The sequence below is a fragment of the Anas acuta genome, chromosome 8 (assembly GCF_963932015.1).
Source record: "Anas acuta chromosome 8, bAnaAcu1.1, whole genome shotgun sequence".
Lineage (NCBI taxonomy): Eukaryota > Metazoa > Chordata > Aves > Anseriformes > Anatidae > Anas > Anas acuta.
Genome location: NC_088986.1, coordinates 20754954 through 20772643, shown reverse-complemented (window position 1 = coordinate 20772643; position 17690 = coordinate 20754954). Strand labels below are relative to the sequence as shown.

At 37.7% G+C, this 17690-nt stretch overlaps 1 protein-coding gene across 11 annotated transcripts in view; it reads right to left on the bottom strand.

Moving 5' to 3' along the window:
• Positions 1-17690, bottom strand: part of RALGPS2 (Ral GEF with PH domain and SH3 binding motif 2) — a 141982-nt gene that overhangs the window by 63810 nt on the left and 60482 nt on the right. For 10 of the 11 annotated variants that reach the window (XM_068691341.1, XM_068691349.1, XM_068691348.1 and 7 more), the window contains 3 exons: positions 13280-13363; positions 5299-5388; positions 1446-1538 (listed from right to left, as the gene is read on the bottom strand). In XM_068691341.1, the coding sequence (XP_068547442.1) occupies positions 1446-1538; positions 5299-5388; positions 13280-13363 (267 nt within the window). The remainder of the gene's footprint in view (positions 1-1445; positions 1539-5298; positions 5389-13279; positions 13364-17690) is intronic. The other variant, XM_068691352.1, reaches the window with a different exon arrangement.

Below are 17690 nucleotides of genomic sequence, written 5' to 3'. Positions count from 1 at the left end.
AGTTTGCAGTACACATTGCTAGGAGCTATCCTGCAACTTTAATTTGCAGAGGCATATAAAAGATGATGAAAAGCATAGATTATCTTGGGACCATAGAATTTAAAAACACCTGCAGAAACATGGAAGATGTTACCTGGCATTTCAGAAGTTGGAAGAAGGGCAAGGTTTAAAGACTGATATATACGCCAGTGGCATAACAACAATCTTCCTAAGAATTGAAAACAAGTGTTTCTAGTTGATGAAGTAGGAAAGAAACTGGAAACTCCCGGGTAGTAACTAGTATGGTTATATTAATATATAGGTAAAGCAGGTACTCTTTTTGAGTCATGCACAAAAAGCAATTTGGCATCACAGTTACATAAAGCTGTTGAGACAACACAATGACAAAAACAGAAAAACAGAAGTCAGCCTCAAGAACACTCTGAAGTGTTAATTTCATATAGATTTTCTTAGAGAGATTTTGGTATTCTGAAACAAGAAGTCTTAATTGAATACTTGCAAAACGTGCACAGAATTCTAGGTGAGTATCTTGGCACGAGTGATTTAAATCACTTTTGTTAACATTTATCAGCTGAGCAACATTATCATTCGTTTTTTCGTGACTTTGGTGGGGAAGGAAACAGGATGAAAAAAACACTTTTTGCAATATACAAGGATGTGCAGACGTATGTAGAGAAAGTTTTTAAATCTTTTTTAGCTATTTGTAAGGATACCTTGCTCAGGAATATTTCAGTCACCCGATAACTTCCATCACACTTGAAAATATTCATCTGATCACATTGTATAACTGAATCAAGCACAGTTTTCTCAACTTGAAGGTATGAGCTAAAGTTATTTCTAATGTACTGGTCATGAAGAATGCAACTGCACAACATTGATTCTAGTTAATTAATTCAGAGAACACGTCAAAATGTTTCCGAAGAAAGCAATTCTTTCTTAACTGTACAAATCTAAAAATATGCAGTTGCTGTAACTATGAAAATAATTCTGAAAACTCTGATGAAGATCACTAGATTTAGTTATCAGTAAAAGAAACTAAAAATCTCTTTATGGAAACTGAATCAAGAGTTTCTGAACATCTGTTCTCCATAGCAAAAAAAATTCCAACAGCATAAACCCCTAAATGATTAAAATATGACCCACTTTGGCATTCATAATTTTCCAGCAACTAAATACAAAATAGCTTCTGGCCAAATTAAAAGCCTCTGCATTTAGCAGAATCTGTAGGGAGCTATTTTTCAAAAGGAAAATATTTCTATGCCAGAATGGAAAAAAACTCAACAGGAAACCATAGACTTAAAATGCAGTAGAAACATTATGTACACAGCACAAGAAGATTAGGAATATCTGTAATAATTATTGCAACCTTGAAAATAAGCTACAGAATGTTGTATTTGTCTAAGAATAAATTAAAATCTCTCCAATGTCCTGCTGTAGTCACTTACCGCCCATGTTTTAGTCAGCCTGAAGATCGGAGCACTCTGTAGACCTGACACAACTGCCATAAGAGCATGCAGATTATTCAGCTCATACAGTTTCTGAGGACAAAAACACATACAAAAACAAACATTTCAAGTGCTGTCAACAGGTAATACAGAATAAATAACAATCTAAAGTGAAGAAGTCTTGCATGTTCTACAATGAACATTTTATTATAGTGAGATGCTGTATCACTTTTAAGGCACCTTCTAATTTTTCATTGTTGCTTCTGTACTGTTTTGGATTATATCACACTTGCCATTTCATTCTCCAGAGAGAGACATTCCAAAAATATATATATACGTACACATTTTGGGACATATACCAGATATCCTCAAACCCAACAAATTCCTTTCTTTGAAAATTCATCAGAATTTTCAAACTTAACATGCCAAGAAGGATAACACGGTTGTGAATGATGTGATTATGGGAGTATTCAATATCGTAAATACATTTTGCACAACAGGCTTATAGAGCTACCAAGGCTGCATCAAAACACCTAGAAAAGTTGATGCAGGAAGAAGTCAAGCAGGGTACATTTGAAAAGCCATGTACCTAGATTACCTCTCTCACTGTAAGGCAATTTGGGGGGTCTGAAAACCTAAAATTAATTCATGATATAAGATTATGAGGAATCCTTTCTTCTCCAAACACAGCTGACAAAGTCTTTTTTCCTCCTTGAAACTTAGCTTATCCAAGATGTCCTCATTAGGTAGCCATTCATGAGATAACAAAAAAAGTAAGGCAGATTTAGCCAGGTTCTGAATAAATCCTGAGTATCAGACTTTTTTTTTTTTTTTTTTTTTTTTTTTTTAAGGGAAGCTAGAAGCAAAACTGCAGGGACGGTTTTCCAGCTAGCAGTTTGGGAGCAGGTCAAATGATTCTCTCTCCTCTTTAAAGGCTAATGGTTCTCTGGTACTGTGTTAATGAATGATGTCCTCATACAGGAGTGCCGTGTTTAATGCTAACTATTGGGTCTCTGTAGTAGGAATTTGAGTCTGGGTGCCTGGAACTCCATGGTTCTGGTATGTCTACTGACTAGCAAAGTCTTTCCACACCCGCTGAATAAGAACCTCTCTCACTGATCATAACATTATCAGTGATGTGGATAAAGGGGATCATGTGCATGCACCCTCAGCCGGTTTGTAGATGATACCAAGTTAGATAGGAGTGTTGATCTGCTTGAGGGGAAGAAGGCTTTGCAGAGGGATAAGACAGCTCAATAGGTGCATCCTATTTTATGGCATTCAACAAGGGTAAGTGTCAGACCCTGCACGTGGGTCATAACAACCCCATGCAGCAGTACAGGCCTAGGGAAGAGGGCCTGGAAAGGTGCCTGGCAGAAAAGGAGCTGAGTGTGCTGCGTGAAAGCAGGCTGAAGATGAGCCAGGAGGGTGCCCAGGTGGCCAAGGCCAACAGCAGCCTGGTTTGTGTCAGAAATGGCGTGGCCAGCAGGACAAAGACCTCAGTGCTGGTGAGACTGCACCTCAAATATTGTGCTCAGTTTTGGGCCCCTCTCTACAAGAACATTGAGTTGCTCAAGCATGTCCGGAGAAGAGCAACAAGGCTGGCAAAGGGAGTAGAAAACAAGGCACGTGAGGAGTGGCTGAGGAACCCAGGGCTGTTTAGGCTGGAGAAGGGGAGGCTGAGGGGAGACCCCGTTGCTATCTGCAACTCCCTGACAGGACGCTGCAAGGAGGGGTTTGGTCTCTTTTCTCATGTGACAAACAATGGGACACAAGGAAAAGGCCTCCAGTTGTGCCAGGGGAGGTTAGACTGGGCATTAGGGAAAATTTCCTCATGGGGAGGGTGGTCAAGCACTGGAGCAGGGGAGTCCCCATCCCTGGAGGTATTTAAGAGATGCAAAGACGTGGCACTGAGGGACATGGGTTTGTGACAGGACTCGGTAGGTAAGGTTGACAGCTGGACTTAGTGATCTCAAACGTCTTTTCCAACCTAGATTGTTCTCTATACCATAGACCCATCCCTTCCAAACAGTATTGCCTGTCTTTGTCCAACCACTCACACAAACATCTATTTTTCTCCTCCACTTGCCCAAAAATAAGATAAAGTTCGCTGTCCTGAAGGATGCAGAACCATAACATGGCTGATTAAAAATAAAAATAAAAAGCCTTTCATAGCTGCTGCCAGCATTGAAACAGAAGTCATAACCAATTGAGATAGTCTGGGAACTTCAGGGGAATGCAATTAAGTCCAATTAGTTCATGCATAAAACAATATAGTATGAGATGCCATTAAAGGACTGCTAGCTATATAATAGATAGTCAGCACAAAAAGTTCAGTCTAGGGGATTTACAGCTTCTCTGAAAAGTTAATTAGTGCTTTGATAATAGCCTTGGCATAAACAGAAAATGGCACTAACTGCAGTAACTCAAAGCTAGCAGCCATATGTAAGCAAAGCCAAGATAATAGATACAGTAAATAAATTAGCAGATAAAAGCACCCCATGTATTTCCCCGGTTTTGTAATTGTCATTTTACAACTCACAGCTAAGAGATGCTCAATTGACTTTAATTGTTGAGGCACAATATCCTCTCTCAAAACCAGCAGAGTTTCAGCAAGCATCACTCTCTGCAGTCCACAAATGAGATCAGGCATGGTGTGCTGAGACCAAAGCAGGACTAAAACGCCCCATCAGAGCAGGACCACAACCAGGCCTGACCCAGCTCTGTTTCCAAGATCAGTTCTGTACTATGATCACTACAGAGGCACACCTTCCCTACATTTATGGAAGCAAATTTGTTTATGCCCATTTCATCAAACAAAATCCCCTCATTTTTAAAAATATATTACATGAAGGTACATTAACTCATCACATATCAAAAGCTATTTAAAAGATACCCTTAGAGCCTCTACATTTTTCAGTACTCTCAACCACTATGATCATGGCACAACTATTGAACAAAGGTTGTCAAATCTTACAAAATGAGTTTGTTTTGCACAAAATCTATTCAATCGAATTCCATGGAGGTAAAAATTTACTTTGTAGAAAAAAAAAAAAGTATAAAGACAAAATGTATTTGCAAGTTAGATACCAAAGTGGCCACCAAAAAAATGTCAATCATTTTTAGTACATAATCCAAGATGGTGACAGAAGTTATCTGCAGTAGCAGCCACTTTGAGGCAGCAAAAAGAAAGAATCCCACTCTTCACAGAACAATGATAAAGTTTCACTCTGTTTGAAGGGCCAGGATTCTGGCTCATCTACATCTGAGTCAAGATTTCCTGATCCTTTTCTTAGGAATGTCAGTCCTAATGGCTTTTAGGAAGGTACCAAAGGATAAGAGCTCTAAAGCGCTGAGTTCAGATACGCTTTTGAAACTGCTTTTAAAACAATATTAGATTCATATTATTCATGTCACAAATGAAAAAAAAGATAACAGATGCTTCCTCCCTTCCAGTAATAAAAGCAATTTGTGTTCTGACTGATACCGTTTGAACTGATTCTATAAATACTATTTGGCTTTATCCAACATCAGAAAACATTTGGTAAGTTATATTATCTAATGAAGAATATTTTAAATAAGTTTACATTGTGTTTCCTTATTTAAGCTTTTTTTTTTTTTTTTTTTTAAACAGAGGATTCAATTTCAGGGCTTTGGTCTGTCACTATTTCTGACAACTTTGTTACATACACAAGCCAAGCACCTATTCATGCCAGCAGATACAACCACAGCTAAACTGGGTGTCAGATAAATATTTACCTACGTGTATTTCTGAACTGACCAGCCTAAGTATAAGATCTTTCATCATGGTGAATCCCACAGTCTCCCCTCCCATCCACCCCCAATTCCTTACCTTTGCAGTTTTAATATAGTGGCTCAAAACCTCAGCTCTTATTTTTAACGTTTGTGCATGTAGAATCTCTCTGACAACCCAGAAGCTTACCTAAAAAGAAGAAAAGATGCTTTTTAAAATAGAGAATCAACGTTACACTTTTAGGATATTAATTTCACGAGTAACACATCGAAGTCTCACAGCATTCGAGTTCCATTTATAACATACGAACAAATTTAGAAGGTTCAAATGCTTGTACAATCAAGCAATATAACCCAAGCCCTAATAAAAGACCTTGATTTTTTTTCCTGTTATTCCACTCATTCTCACTAGCAATACCATCTACCGTTACACAATCAAGCAGTTGCTTGAATCAAATTAATAAACCCAATTTATGTTTAGAATTGAAAGATCCTTGTATCTTGTTACTTGCTTCACTTTCTCCAGTTCCTAACAGGTAACAATGCACTCCAGTACTTTGTTGGAGAGCACATGTTCTGCTTTTCTCACTAAACGTGTGGGTGGCTAAATTTGTCTTTGCAATCTTGTAAAAATTGTAGGAAAGGAAAGAAAAGAAAGAAAAGAAAGAAAAGAAAGAAAAGAAAGAAAAGAAAGAAAAGAAAGAAAAGAAAGAAAAGAAAGAAAAGAAAGAAAAGAAAGAAAAGAAAGAAAAGAAAGAAAAGAAAGAAAAGAAAGAAAAGAAAGAAAAGAAAGAAAAGAAAGAAAAGAAAGAAAAGAAAGAAAAGAAAGAAAAGAAAGAAAAGAAAGAAAAGAAAGAAAAGAAAGAAGTATGCCATCTACACAAACATACTCACTTTCCAACTAAGATTGAGGATGAGATGTCAGACAAGAAGCAAATCACAAAACCCTCAAACTTCAAAAATGTTCTCCCAAGAAAATTTATTAAGAGAGTCTACAGAATGAAGGAATATAAAAATCCCAATTGGGCTATATTCTGTTTCTGGTTTTCCATGACTACAAAGCCACACTACCCAACTCACAGATTTGTTAAAACTGCTTCAGCTCCAGTTTACTGGCACTTGCAAATTCTCAGCACCTCTGAAGAGAATAAACTGGTATCACCTGAACACTGGAACATAGGGTAGGAATCCTTCCTACCTTATGGGAGAAACCTATTACCTTAAAATAATAGAGAAATATTTTAAACTCTATGGCAGCAGAGTTCCACTCCCATTTAAATGAGAACCCCTGGAAAGAGGCTTTTAATACAGATACTTCTGTAGTCATGAGAGTGACAGTCACCTTTTAATAAGCTATGAAAAGGTTTTCATACCAAAGCCTAACAGCAATTCATAAATCCAGGTAGGCTGTAAGCTGGGGTTTATTATTTGTAACCTTATTGATGACTAAGCCAATTCCTGGCTAATATACAGTGTGCTATCATTCTCATTTGTTAAATTTCATTGAGTTCACATCACCTAGTATATAAATATTGCCAACATATTCAGTACAGCATGAAGGATGCCTCCTGCATTGATTAATTACCTGGACACTTCACAAAAGCTGTGAAAATATTTGAAAATATTTTGATAACATTTCTGCCTTCTAACTTTTCTCTCCCCTGCCCCCATACTTCAGCACAAAGAAGAATAGAATATAAACACCTCCAGATCTGCAGTAAAACAGTAGCAAAGAATTAGCAGAGGGTAAAAAGACTGAAACTTTTATTCATGTATTCAGTACATGTTAGGAAAAATAAATCAAAGCTTAGCAAGACACAGCTTAACTGCTATTTACAAAACTACTGAAAGTATATGAAGAAATGTATGCTACCATATGTAAACACTTGTCAACCTGTCGTGCTGCTCCGATTTTTAATGCTTCTAAACTACCGCTTGTAAACTAACATCACACACGCAAGTTCCTGCCCAAAATTTCAATTAAAAAATCCTATTTATCCTGTTTCACTCTGTACAGTATGACAGTTCTTCACACAGAATAGCACCAGAAGAGCCACATCTCAAATAAATAAATAAATAAAATTACATTTTCAGTGAAGGTAGCCTGATCTGATGAGAACCGAGATGTCAAAACACAAGAGCTCTGAAACTGGAAAACAGAAGAACTACCAAACAAGACAGTAAAAACCCACAAATCCTACAGAACTGCTTTCCTTTGGTCTGTTTTCTAAAGTCATGCCAGCCAGGAAATAAAAGCCATGGAGCTCAGTTTTATTTTCCATCCAAAAAAACAGCAACAACAAAAATACAACACGCAAAGCATCTCCTGAGAGACTGTTACTTTGATAAATGTAATAAATGGTCCTGTGCAAATAGTGTTACTATAAAATATGTAAGAAATAAATGCATAAATACTGAAGTATTCAGCAGTACTTCAAAGTATTGTCCAAAAAATTACACCTCAATTTGATGTTCTGCTGCAGTTACACAGCTTGAGAAAGCCAACTTTCCCCTGGAGTGGTAAGTTGCCAAAGAGATGCTTTCCCTTTGAAGATCAAAGAAATTTCAAGTTTTAACATCGGTTTTTGTATTGCAGAGAATCTCAGAGACAACACCACTCTGCTGTGCTTCACAGGCCCACATGCCTTCGATCAGATAAACAGAAATGTGAGCGAACAGGAGACTGCTTGCAGTAGGCCAGATTATAAAACACTTGCTCAAGACATGGAACAATGCTCGAGAGTGTTTGTAAGGAAGAAAAAACAAACAATTGAGCACCTTGGCCTTGGCTTCTATCGAAGCTCATCAGTCTCCCAGTAACACAAGCGGCGCACCACACGAGTACTCCTGTTTACTCAGTGAGCTCTGGTTTCTGTCCCAGTCCCAGCCAGACTGGGGTCTCAGCACTGCCAAGGTCTTGCGGGAAAACAAAACAAAGCCAACCCCAAACCCTCCCTCTCAGCTCAGAGCTCTCCAGTGCTTTCAGTGAAAGTAAGCAGGAGAACGAATTAAGCCAGTGACCATTTCCATTCCAGCCACCTCCACTCTTGGGTGTGTTTTCGCTGGCACTGATACTGTTTTTTTGGCTGGCCTTCCATTCGTTGATGTCTTGAAAAAGCACCATCTAATTTTTCCAAATATTTTTAAATAAACAAGTTAAACAAAGCTTTTTGTTTTAATCGGCCACAAATAACCACTTCTATATCTTATCCAGGTTCCTTTTTCACATTTATCGTGGATGGTCCTGTAGATATTTTGTGGTTATTTTGTTTAAAGCCTTCTCACTGCTTTTACATCTTATTTTTCCATATATTTGTGTGGTAATATTCTTCCTTATTAACATATAGGATCATGATCAACTTTGGAATATACCTTTCATGAGTCACAGTCTAAACTTTTGAAATTATCCTGAGCTTTCTCTATAATAATAGCTTTGCTATACTGGTACTTGTAAGCTCACAGTCACTGGTTCCAAACTAATTACGCCTTCTCTGTTAATCAGTAGATAAATTCAAGACTCTCTCTCTTTAATAGAGTTTCTGGACCATAATTTGAAATATTTGAAACATTCTGATACGCTACATAAAAAGATGGGATGTGGCATAAATTAGACAGCACTGACCTTGCATCTTTACAGGTACAGTAAAATCCGTGTCATTCCCCTGCCTGTTTCCAAAGAAAGAATGACCACCTCTCCCCCATACATGTTTTTTTAATTTTATGATAGTCCTAGAAAAATTTCACTACCATACTTGATGGCAACTTAGCAGAAAAGTACACTATTCAAAACAACACAAATTCTTCCTTCTTCCTTTCCCTTAGAATCCTATAATTTCATTTAAAAATAACAACAACAACGCGTTTCACAGTGACACTAAAACATACAGATTTTGCCTTTTACAAGGGGGGGTCTTTTGCTTTAAAAAAGCTGCTCAAAAGCACTGAATCTAGTTGACAAGCTTCTCTAATATTTTAAGCTCTATGGCAGCAGAGTTCCACTCCCATTTAAATGAGAACCCCTGGAAAGAGGCTTTTAATACAGATACTTCTGTAGTCATGAGAGTGACAGTCACCTTTTAATAAGCTATGAAAAGGTTTTCATACCAAAGCCTAACAGCAATTCGCAAATACTAATTTCCAGTAGGTAGAGAGCAACGTTTTGGTATGTAGGCAAACCTGATGATTTTGCACTATGACAGATTTATGAGTTACAACAGCATCAAATTATACAACTAACTTTCAGGAGAAAAAAAAAAAAAAAAAGCTTGCAAAAGGCAGGGATCAGAGCTTTAAAAAATTATGTAGAGAAACTGCACATCTTAAGAAAACATTTAATAGTAGCTGTGTAGATCTGTGCAGTACCGCATCACAACGTATGCTTCGAGAATAAAAGAATCCTGGCATGGAACGACTCGCTGACTTCTCTTCCCTGAACTTGAGCTGTTTTTACAGGCACCATATATAATTATCACATAACTAATGCTGGAAATACACTACTTCATTCTCAGTGGACTGCAATCAACTGCACATAATCATAACTGTTTCCAAAGCTCTATCAGCAGATCAATTTGCTGTGAAGCAGCTGTTACTGATTTAATATTCTTTTTACTTACAATGCGAGAGCTGTGCAAGACTTTTCGTTTGGCAAGTTGGGGGAAAAAGGGAAAGAGACAGATGCATGATGCATAATTTAAACCCAGTGAAGTTTCAAAGGTTAACAAAAGTTTGTTGAAATGTATTCACGGCCAATAAAGCCAAAAGTCATGATGATTTTATTGATCACGCGTTTTTAGCTCTAACCATTTGAACCCCGCAGGTAAATAGGGCAGGTGCCCAACAGCAACTGTGTCCTGCCGAACAATCAGCTGGCATAGATCTGATCTCAGAGAAGGTGGACCAGGCAAGGAAGATGAAAACTGCTTACTTCACTGTGCTACCTTATCCCTAGCTGCCACTGTCTATCCCATACAAATTCTTAGCTTTCACTGCTCCCAAAAAAGATAGTGAATCTAAATATAACTACTATTGGAATGAACAACCCCTCCACAATGATGCATTTTGAACCATAGGCACACACCACATCAAAACTTCTACGAAGTACGGCATCAGTAAGTCAAAAGTGGAGCTACCCAACTGAACGATAGAAATCTGCAACTGAAACACCCCCTACCCCTTCCCCCTTCCCCTCTGGTTCTACCATATGACGGTGGGACTGATGACTTTCCTTGGCACCAGAATAAAGACTGATGCAAACTTCTTGGAAGAAGCTCTTGGAAATGGTACGTCCCTCAGCCACCAAAGCCATATGCCGCAATTTCCCAGAGAATTGGTTAGACAAACTGACCCCAGCATCAATGGAGGGACCTGTCAAGTGAGAGAGGGGCACAACCAACTTTTATGGCTGTACAGAAAGTGTACACGCAGGGTAAGGATTACCTACAAACCTAGAACTCACAACAAGAAAATCTGAAACTACATTTGAAAACATCCCACTAAATGGAACGTCTCCATGAAGGACATCTGGAGAGACCCACAGGCTGCCTGTCCTTGCATCAATCTGTTCGTATGTTTATGTTCCCTAAAAAATGAGCTAGAGAAAGGGAAAGCTCAAATAAACTTCTGCCCTTTCCTGACTGCATCATTCCTTGCGACGCCCTCAGATGCAAAGCCAATGCAACAAAAGGGCGAGGTAGAAGGGAAACAAACAGTACAAGAAACTCTATAAACATCTGCTCAAAGCTAGCCACAGGGCTGCTTTGTATTCAAAATTCCCCTTCAGCATGCTGAAAAAATTTGAAATACAACAACACAGATCTTTAGTCAATTAAAACACCGAACAAGCTCAAAGACACTACAGAACTTGGAGTCACCTAGTTCCGTTATTCCTTCCAGAATGGCCTGGTCTTGACCTGCCTTTCAATCAAAAATAAAATCTCCTTGAAACAAAAGTATAGTAGGAAAAGGAAAACAAGACAGATGGAAGAGCCAGTCACAACCTGCAATCATCTAATGTGCACCATAGAATAATGAGAATATGAAAAGTTCCCTTTGGCAGTTAGCAAGGCTTTCTAAGGAAACAAGACTACCAAGTATTAGTAATAAACGTGCTACAAAAAAAAGGCAGGTTATTTCTAGCATTTTATTCTCTGTGTTTACTTTGTTGTAGGCACACAGTTTTTATAGAAATCCACACAAAATGTTTAAGACAGAATAAAAGAATATTACTCATCAAATTAAATCCATAATCAACCCAAACTGATTTGGTAAGTGTTGCACGGAAGGGTGAAATGTAGATACATCCTTAAAAGAAAGCTGAAATCTGGATTGGTCAAAAAAAAAAAATTTTTTTTAAAACACAAATAAGAATGGGAGACTTAAGAAAGGACTACAGTAATACACGTAAACTAATGGGATGTATGGAATTTGCGTGTTAATCTAAGAACACTACTTTTAGAAGTTTCCTAAACACTATTTAACAGTAGTGTTAAAGGTCTGAAACGCTGCTAAAGATGTTAACAACTACCTTTAAGTGACAGCTATCTCAGGCTATTTCTGGCCAGCTGTACAAGGCAGGCCTTCCCTCTCTCTCTGTCCTTAACATATTTTACTGGTTAGGTATTTTTAAACTGTGGTTCTGTAATGACAGTCAGTTCATCGCTTATTCACATAATCTGGCTTCCCCTCCTTACTTCTTGCTACTAAGTGTATTTTAACAATTCTTTCACATGTTTAAAGCTGTTTAGCCAATTGCTGCAGTTCTTTGGTGTTATACAACAAGAAAATAGGAGTGAGGTTCTTGAAGGCCCTCTCTACAAAAACATTTCAGAATATTCAGCAAAACAGTGTTTCTTTGAAGACACAACTTAGATGGATAAACAAGATCTCAAAATGCTGGAACCACCAGTTTTTCAGTGAGATTAATGTGAGATGGATCAGTGTAGAAACAGCCTCAGGCTAAACACAGCAACTTCAAAAGCTAAATCAGGAAAACTTCAACTAAACACTATGCAAGGGAGAAGAGGGGGAACAGAATTCAGTAGATGATGCTATAGTCACAAGAAGTTTGAGGCGTAACGTCATCTCTTCTGAATGTGTCCAAACCCATCCACAGAGAAGCACGTCAGCCATTAGATGGTTAAGGGATGTTGTAAATGTTGTAGATAAGTAATAGAGCTTGGTCAGATCCTGAATACGAGCAATAACGGAAAGCAAGAAAGTATACAACTGACAGAAAAAAACAACTGAAAGGGTTAGAGGCTTGGCCTGAGTTTGCGATGATTAACAAACATGTCTAAGATGTGAGACTGGGCACAGAAAACAGGTCTGGAAGGAAGCTTTTAAGTTTGAGACATTATTAAACATTTACAAGAGGAGATACAGGGGTAAGAGAATGACTTCATCTGAAATCCAAAATAAGGCATTACATAAATAAGTATTACAGTTTTGAGACTTGGTTGGCTAACCAACAGCTGGAGTTATGCAGCTTTAACAGAGGAAGAAGCTAAAATTGTAGTTTTAATTGATAAATTGGTTTTATAACCTTTTTTTTTCAACTACATATCTGAAACATTACGCCAAATGGAGAATTAAAACAAAGTTTTGTACAGTGTATGTGTTTGCGGTTTTTAAGTTTGCCTGGAATCGTCTTAAAAAGATGACCATACTGAGAAAAGGCTCTTATTTCTAGGGACAAACGCACCTCTGTGAAGCAAAAAACATTTAACTAACATAGAAAGAAATCATACCTAATTATTACTCCAGCAATCCTATATGGTAAGCCCTTAACCTCAAATGATGATCCTGTCTTTACGAAAAGGACAACCACCATTTTGGGGAAAAACCCTTCATATTTTCCTTATTTTATTCATCAGTGGCTGCTATTTAAAACAAAGCCACAACTATTTCTTCAGTACTGTCTTGGTCTTTCTGTATTTGCTGAAGATAAGGAACTGCTTTAAGCACATATTTGAAGTTTTCAAATAATCAGCTGTGATCAACAATAAAAGTGATGTGCCAGAACACTTAATTCCCCAGACCTTTTAAACATGTACATGTAATTACATTCAAAAAAAATAACTCACATGATTGAATCTTCTGGTGAAAGCAACTGCATTTGGAGCAGAACTATATTTCTCTTTTTTATTCCATCCACAGCTTGCCAGCTCCTGGGAGAACAAGGATGAGATTTCATTTTTTTGAACACCATATGTTCAGAGCCATAAGCATAAAGAGAGAGAAATCGTAAAAAAAAAAAAAATAAAAAAAAAAAATCAAAGTAACAGAGCAATAATACAATGAAGTAATAAACACAGAATAGCACTTTTCCTAATGTCTTTTGTACATTGAGATTTCACAGTATTTCTGTGGGATTTTGATTTTTTTAAGTAATTAGATTTTTGAAATGTATCTTTTGTTGAATTAGAAATGCTATTTTCTTAGTTCAGCTATTAGAAACCAGAGAGATAATTCAAGATTCATTTTATCATAGAAAATGTCAGTTTGAACATGAACCTGAGCTAGAGAGAGTTGCATGCCTTTTTGTTTTAATTACTTTCTGACGATATTTGAAGTCTCTTTAGATGATACACCTTGTTATATCAATCTAGACATGTCCCATTAATGCAACATGCCAGTTAATTTTATTATGGCTATGGAAGATGACAGTTTTGCTATTTCTTTATTTTAACACTTGATTTCCAATTTTCCCCTCCAAATGAGGGAATTTTATTTTAAGTTGAACAGTCAGCACTTAAATATTTTGTGGAGTTAAATGGAGCAAGGAGACCTCCTTAAAAAAATTAAAAGTCAGTTAATTGGTGTACTTAATTCCTCTTAAAAATTGTAGACCGTAACAATTTAACAAGTTATTTGCGAAGCCTGAAAAAAACATTTCTTTAACTAAAAAGTTACAGTGCTTCCTGTCTGTAAAACTTTGCAACTGGGCAACTGTGTCACATTCATTGTTATTTACTACCACTTAATTTCAATGAAGAATTTTGACTAGGAGCCATAAAAATGAATGTACTGATGAGCTCTCCTATTCCTGTACAGCAGCACACACAGCAGACACAGGTATGCACAGCATACAGCCTAATTCACAGCACCAACTGAAACCATCAGGAACATTACCCAGTACAGACACAACTAAAGTGGCATAATAGCTAAGTACAGCCTTTTTTATTATTTATTCATGCTTGCTTTCCACATCTTCTACTCTGAAGTGCTCTCAGTTTTATTACCGTATTGAGAACCACTTATTGAAGCTGTACACCATACATGCAACTACCACGTAACGTAGGCAGAATGGTTCAACATGTAACTAATAATTATGCCTTTTAAGACAGTAATATTTTAAAAGAGTCTGTTATCTAAATATTGTAAGCTGTAACCTCACAACAGCATGTTACTGTAAAGAGCTCTGATGTTTCTTTGTGTTTAATTAGAAACTTCTTAATGTCCCTTCAATCAAAATCCCAAAGCTGTCAAAGAGCCTCATGCCCATCAAGAGACCTTCAGCTCTCCCACTTTCTCAAGCCCTTGGCACGCTGGTACATGCTAGAGGAGACTGAGAGGCTCCTATGAGAAAAATGTGGAGTGCACAACTGTGTGTTCAGGGCCAGTCGTTCAAATGTTAATTGCAAGTTCTGTCACCAACACCTATCCTGGAAAATGCCACGCTGTCCAACATAGGAAAGCACATGCCCATGTCCTTGTGCTGGCCCTTCAATGACTATGTGCAAGACAGCTGTGTGGCCCTGAGCTGCTCTTGCTGCGAAGAACTGGCCAAGAGGCAAGGAAGCCATCCAAGAGACTCGTTTGTGTTCTGTCCCTCAGCCTCTTGCAGTGATGGGGTTCCCATTAGAACAATCCCAGCTTGGCACGTGGGGACAACACAAGGTGATTCATCCTTACTGGCATCTGATGATTACACTTCCTTAACAGCAGGAAAAAAATGTTTTAGGTTAGGTTTAGATTAAATTAGTTTCTATAAATTAGGTTTAGAGAAAGCATGGTAATTTGTTAATGACTGAGGCCTTGTCCTCGTACTGTTTCAATTCTTATCACTGAGTAAAAAACCTACGGTAGCTCAGGGCAGAAGTTACCTGGTACCCTGGCACTGTACAGCGAAGGGTTTGCACTGCAGGGTTTTGTATCAGAAGCAGACCTGGTTTTGTGACTCTGGGGCTTGTGGGGTTAATGTCATTAGTGATTAACATGATGAGAGGTGGGTGGGTTTGTTTGGCTTTAAAACCAACAGAAATTACCATGAACCTTTAGGTGGTACATAAGTAGCAGTCTTAAGGTTAGATTCAAATTTGCATTTATTCAGAATTAGAGTTCCAGTATCAGGTGGGTACAGGTGCAAGATCTTAGGCTGTGAAACAGATACATACAAAGAATTACTATTTCTAAGAGGAGGTCTCCTTGTTTTTTAATTTTAATTGCATCTAGTTCCTTCTGATCTGATACTTAATCTGCGTGCTCCTTTTCCACAGAAAGTTAACACAACTCAGAGGCATGTCAGATGCAAGGCAACAGCCCTCTGCTCACCTGTGAAGGGGCACTGATGGACACATGGCACTTGACACTGTCTGCACCTTCAATTTTGTGCAAACGTGAGAAGTGTCAAAATGGCAACAGATTTTGCAGTGAAGGCATCATAATTTCTTACATGGCACATGTGTTTCTTAAAAGGTGAGTACATCTAGAAAGTAATTCCTATTCTCCCCCAGTTTTCCTTTTAGATACTTGTTTCATTTTCTTCTGCTTTTCCTCTTTATGTACAATAATGAGGTAGAACATCCAACAAAATCAAATATGCATTCTTGACATTTCTTCTCGTCTCTCAGAGCCTTTCAGTAGGTTTGCTCATACAACACAACCTGAGATACAGAGAATCAACCTTAAAAGAGCAGCAGATGACAAGTTCAAGAGTACTGGATCACTGCCACTGTATCTAATTCGCTCGCACCCTTCTGCTTGTTCTGCAGCTGACTGCTTGCTCTGTGCAATGCTGGAAGCGAAAATGGGAAGAAAATATTACCATCAAGCTCAAGCAGAGGAACTTCCATAAGAGCAGATCATAAAGGAAAGTCCTAGCTATTTAAATTGGTGGTTTGATTTTTTGATATCCATTTCTTTGAGGCCCAGTAACTAGAGAAGAGGCACTGCAAAAAAGCATCCAGAACTGCAACATTTTGGGGTAGGGAGGGTGAGACAACACAACCTACGCCGCAGCAAAGCTTGGCTTTTAAATACATTCTGTGTGTATTTCTAAACAATTAGATAAAAGGGTAAATCAACTTGAAAGTTTCTGATGATTTTTTTTTTAAAGATATCCTATCAGAAAGATGACGGTGGCCATATCTTGCCAATCAAAAAGACTAAGGATGCCCCCAAAACCCAGAAATCAAATGGAAAGCTCTTTGAAGAACTTAGGGGAAAAAAAGAAGGGGGAGATTAAGAGAGTGGTGGGAAGTAACAGCTCGCTCAAATCATGCAAGCTAAATCATGAATAAATCATGGCAACATTTTCATGTACAGAACAAAATAAAGCCTTTAAAAATATATATCCATGGGTAGAGAAGTGATCAAGCAGTAATCATCACTAAGATTTATTTCAGCAGGTGTCTTTATTGGAAGCAAAATGTTCTTTAGTGATCCACGCAAACAGGGACATGACAAAAGCCTGCCACCAGTAAAATCTGATAATCTAAAGGTGACTGATGAGCCCAAAGGCTTCTACACTACTGACAAAGTGAACAATAAAATGAATAATGAAAATAAACCTTGAAAAGTACGAAACAATGTCCATAGGAAGATGTTAATCAGACCAAAATAATGATAAACAAATTCATAATTTATTGTAGTTACTGTGAAGATTGTGAAAACATCAGTGCAAGCCAGGCTGCAATAGAAAGGAATGTGGAGACACTTAAAAACATAATAGAGAGCACAGAACATCCATATATTATCCCAATACATCTACAGATCACAAATATCTTGAATACAACAGTAGTTGCAGCCATTTTTATTTTTTTATTTTTTTTTAAAAAAAGCAGTCAGAGAAACATATTACAATGAACTATGGCATGCATTCTTTTCCTCTCCTATATGAGGAAGAAACTGAATAGAGCTGCTTTTGCAAATGGAGATCAGAAAAGATACAACAGCAACACAATTAAAAGATGCCTCGCACAGGAAAGGCCAATAGGAAGTTATCTACTGATCAGAACAGCACAGGTTGTATTCAGGATGACATGAACAGCTCACATGAAGGAAGCATTTTCATATTATACAATTATATAATAACAGTAAATTGTGAAGGTTGAATGTAGAATTGAGTTCAAAGGGGATTAGCCAGAAGTCAGGGAAGAAATGCCCATCACAGGCTATTAAGCATGTATGTGGATGCACCTTGCAGCTCCAAGTCTCCAGCTTCTGATACCAGAAGGATATATCAATGTATAGATAAATACATGGTTTCTCATA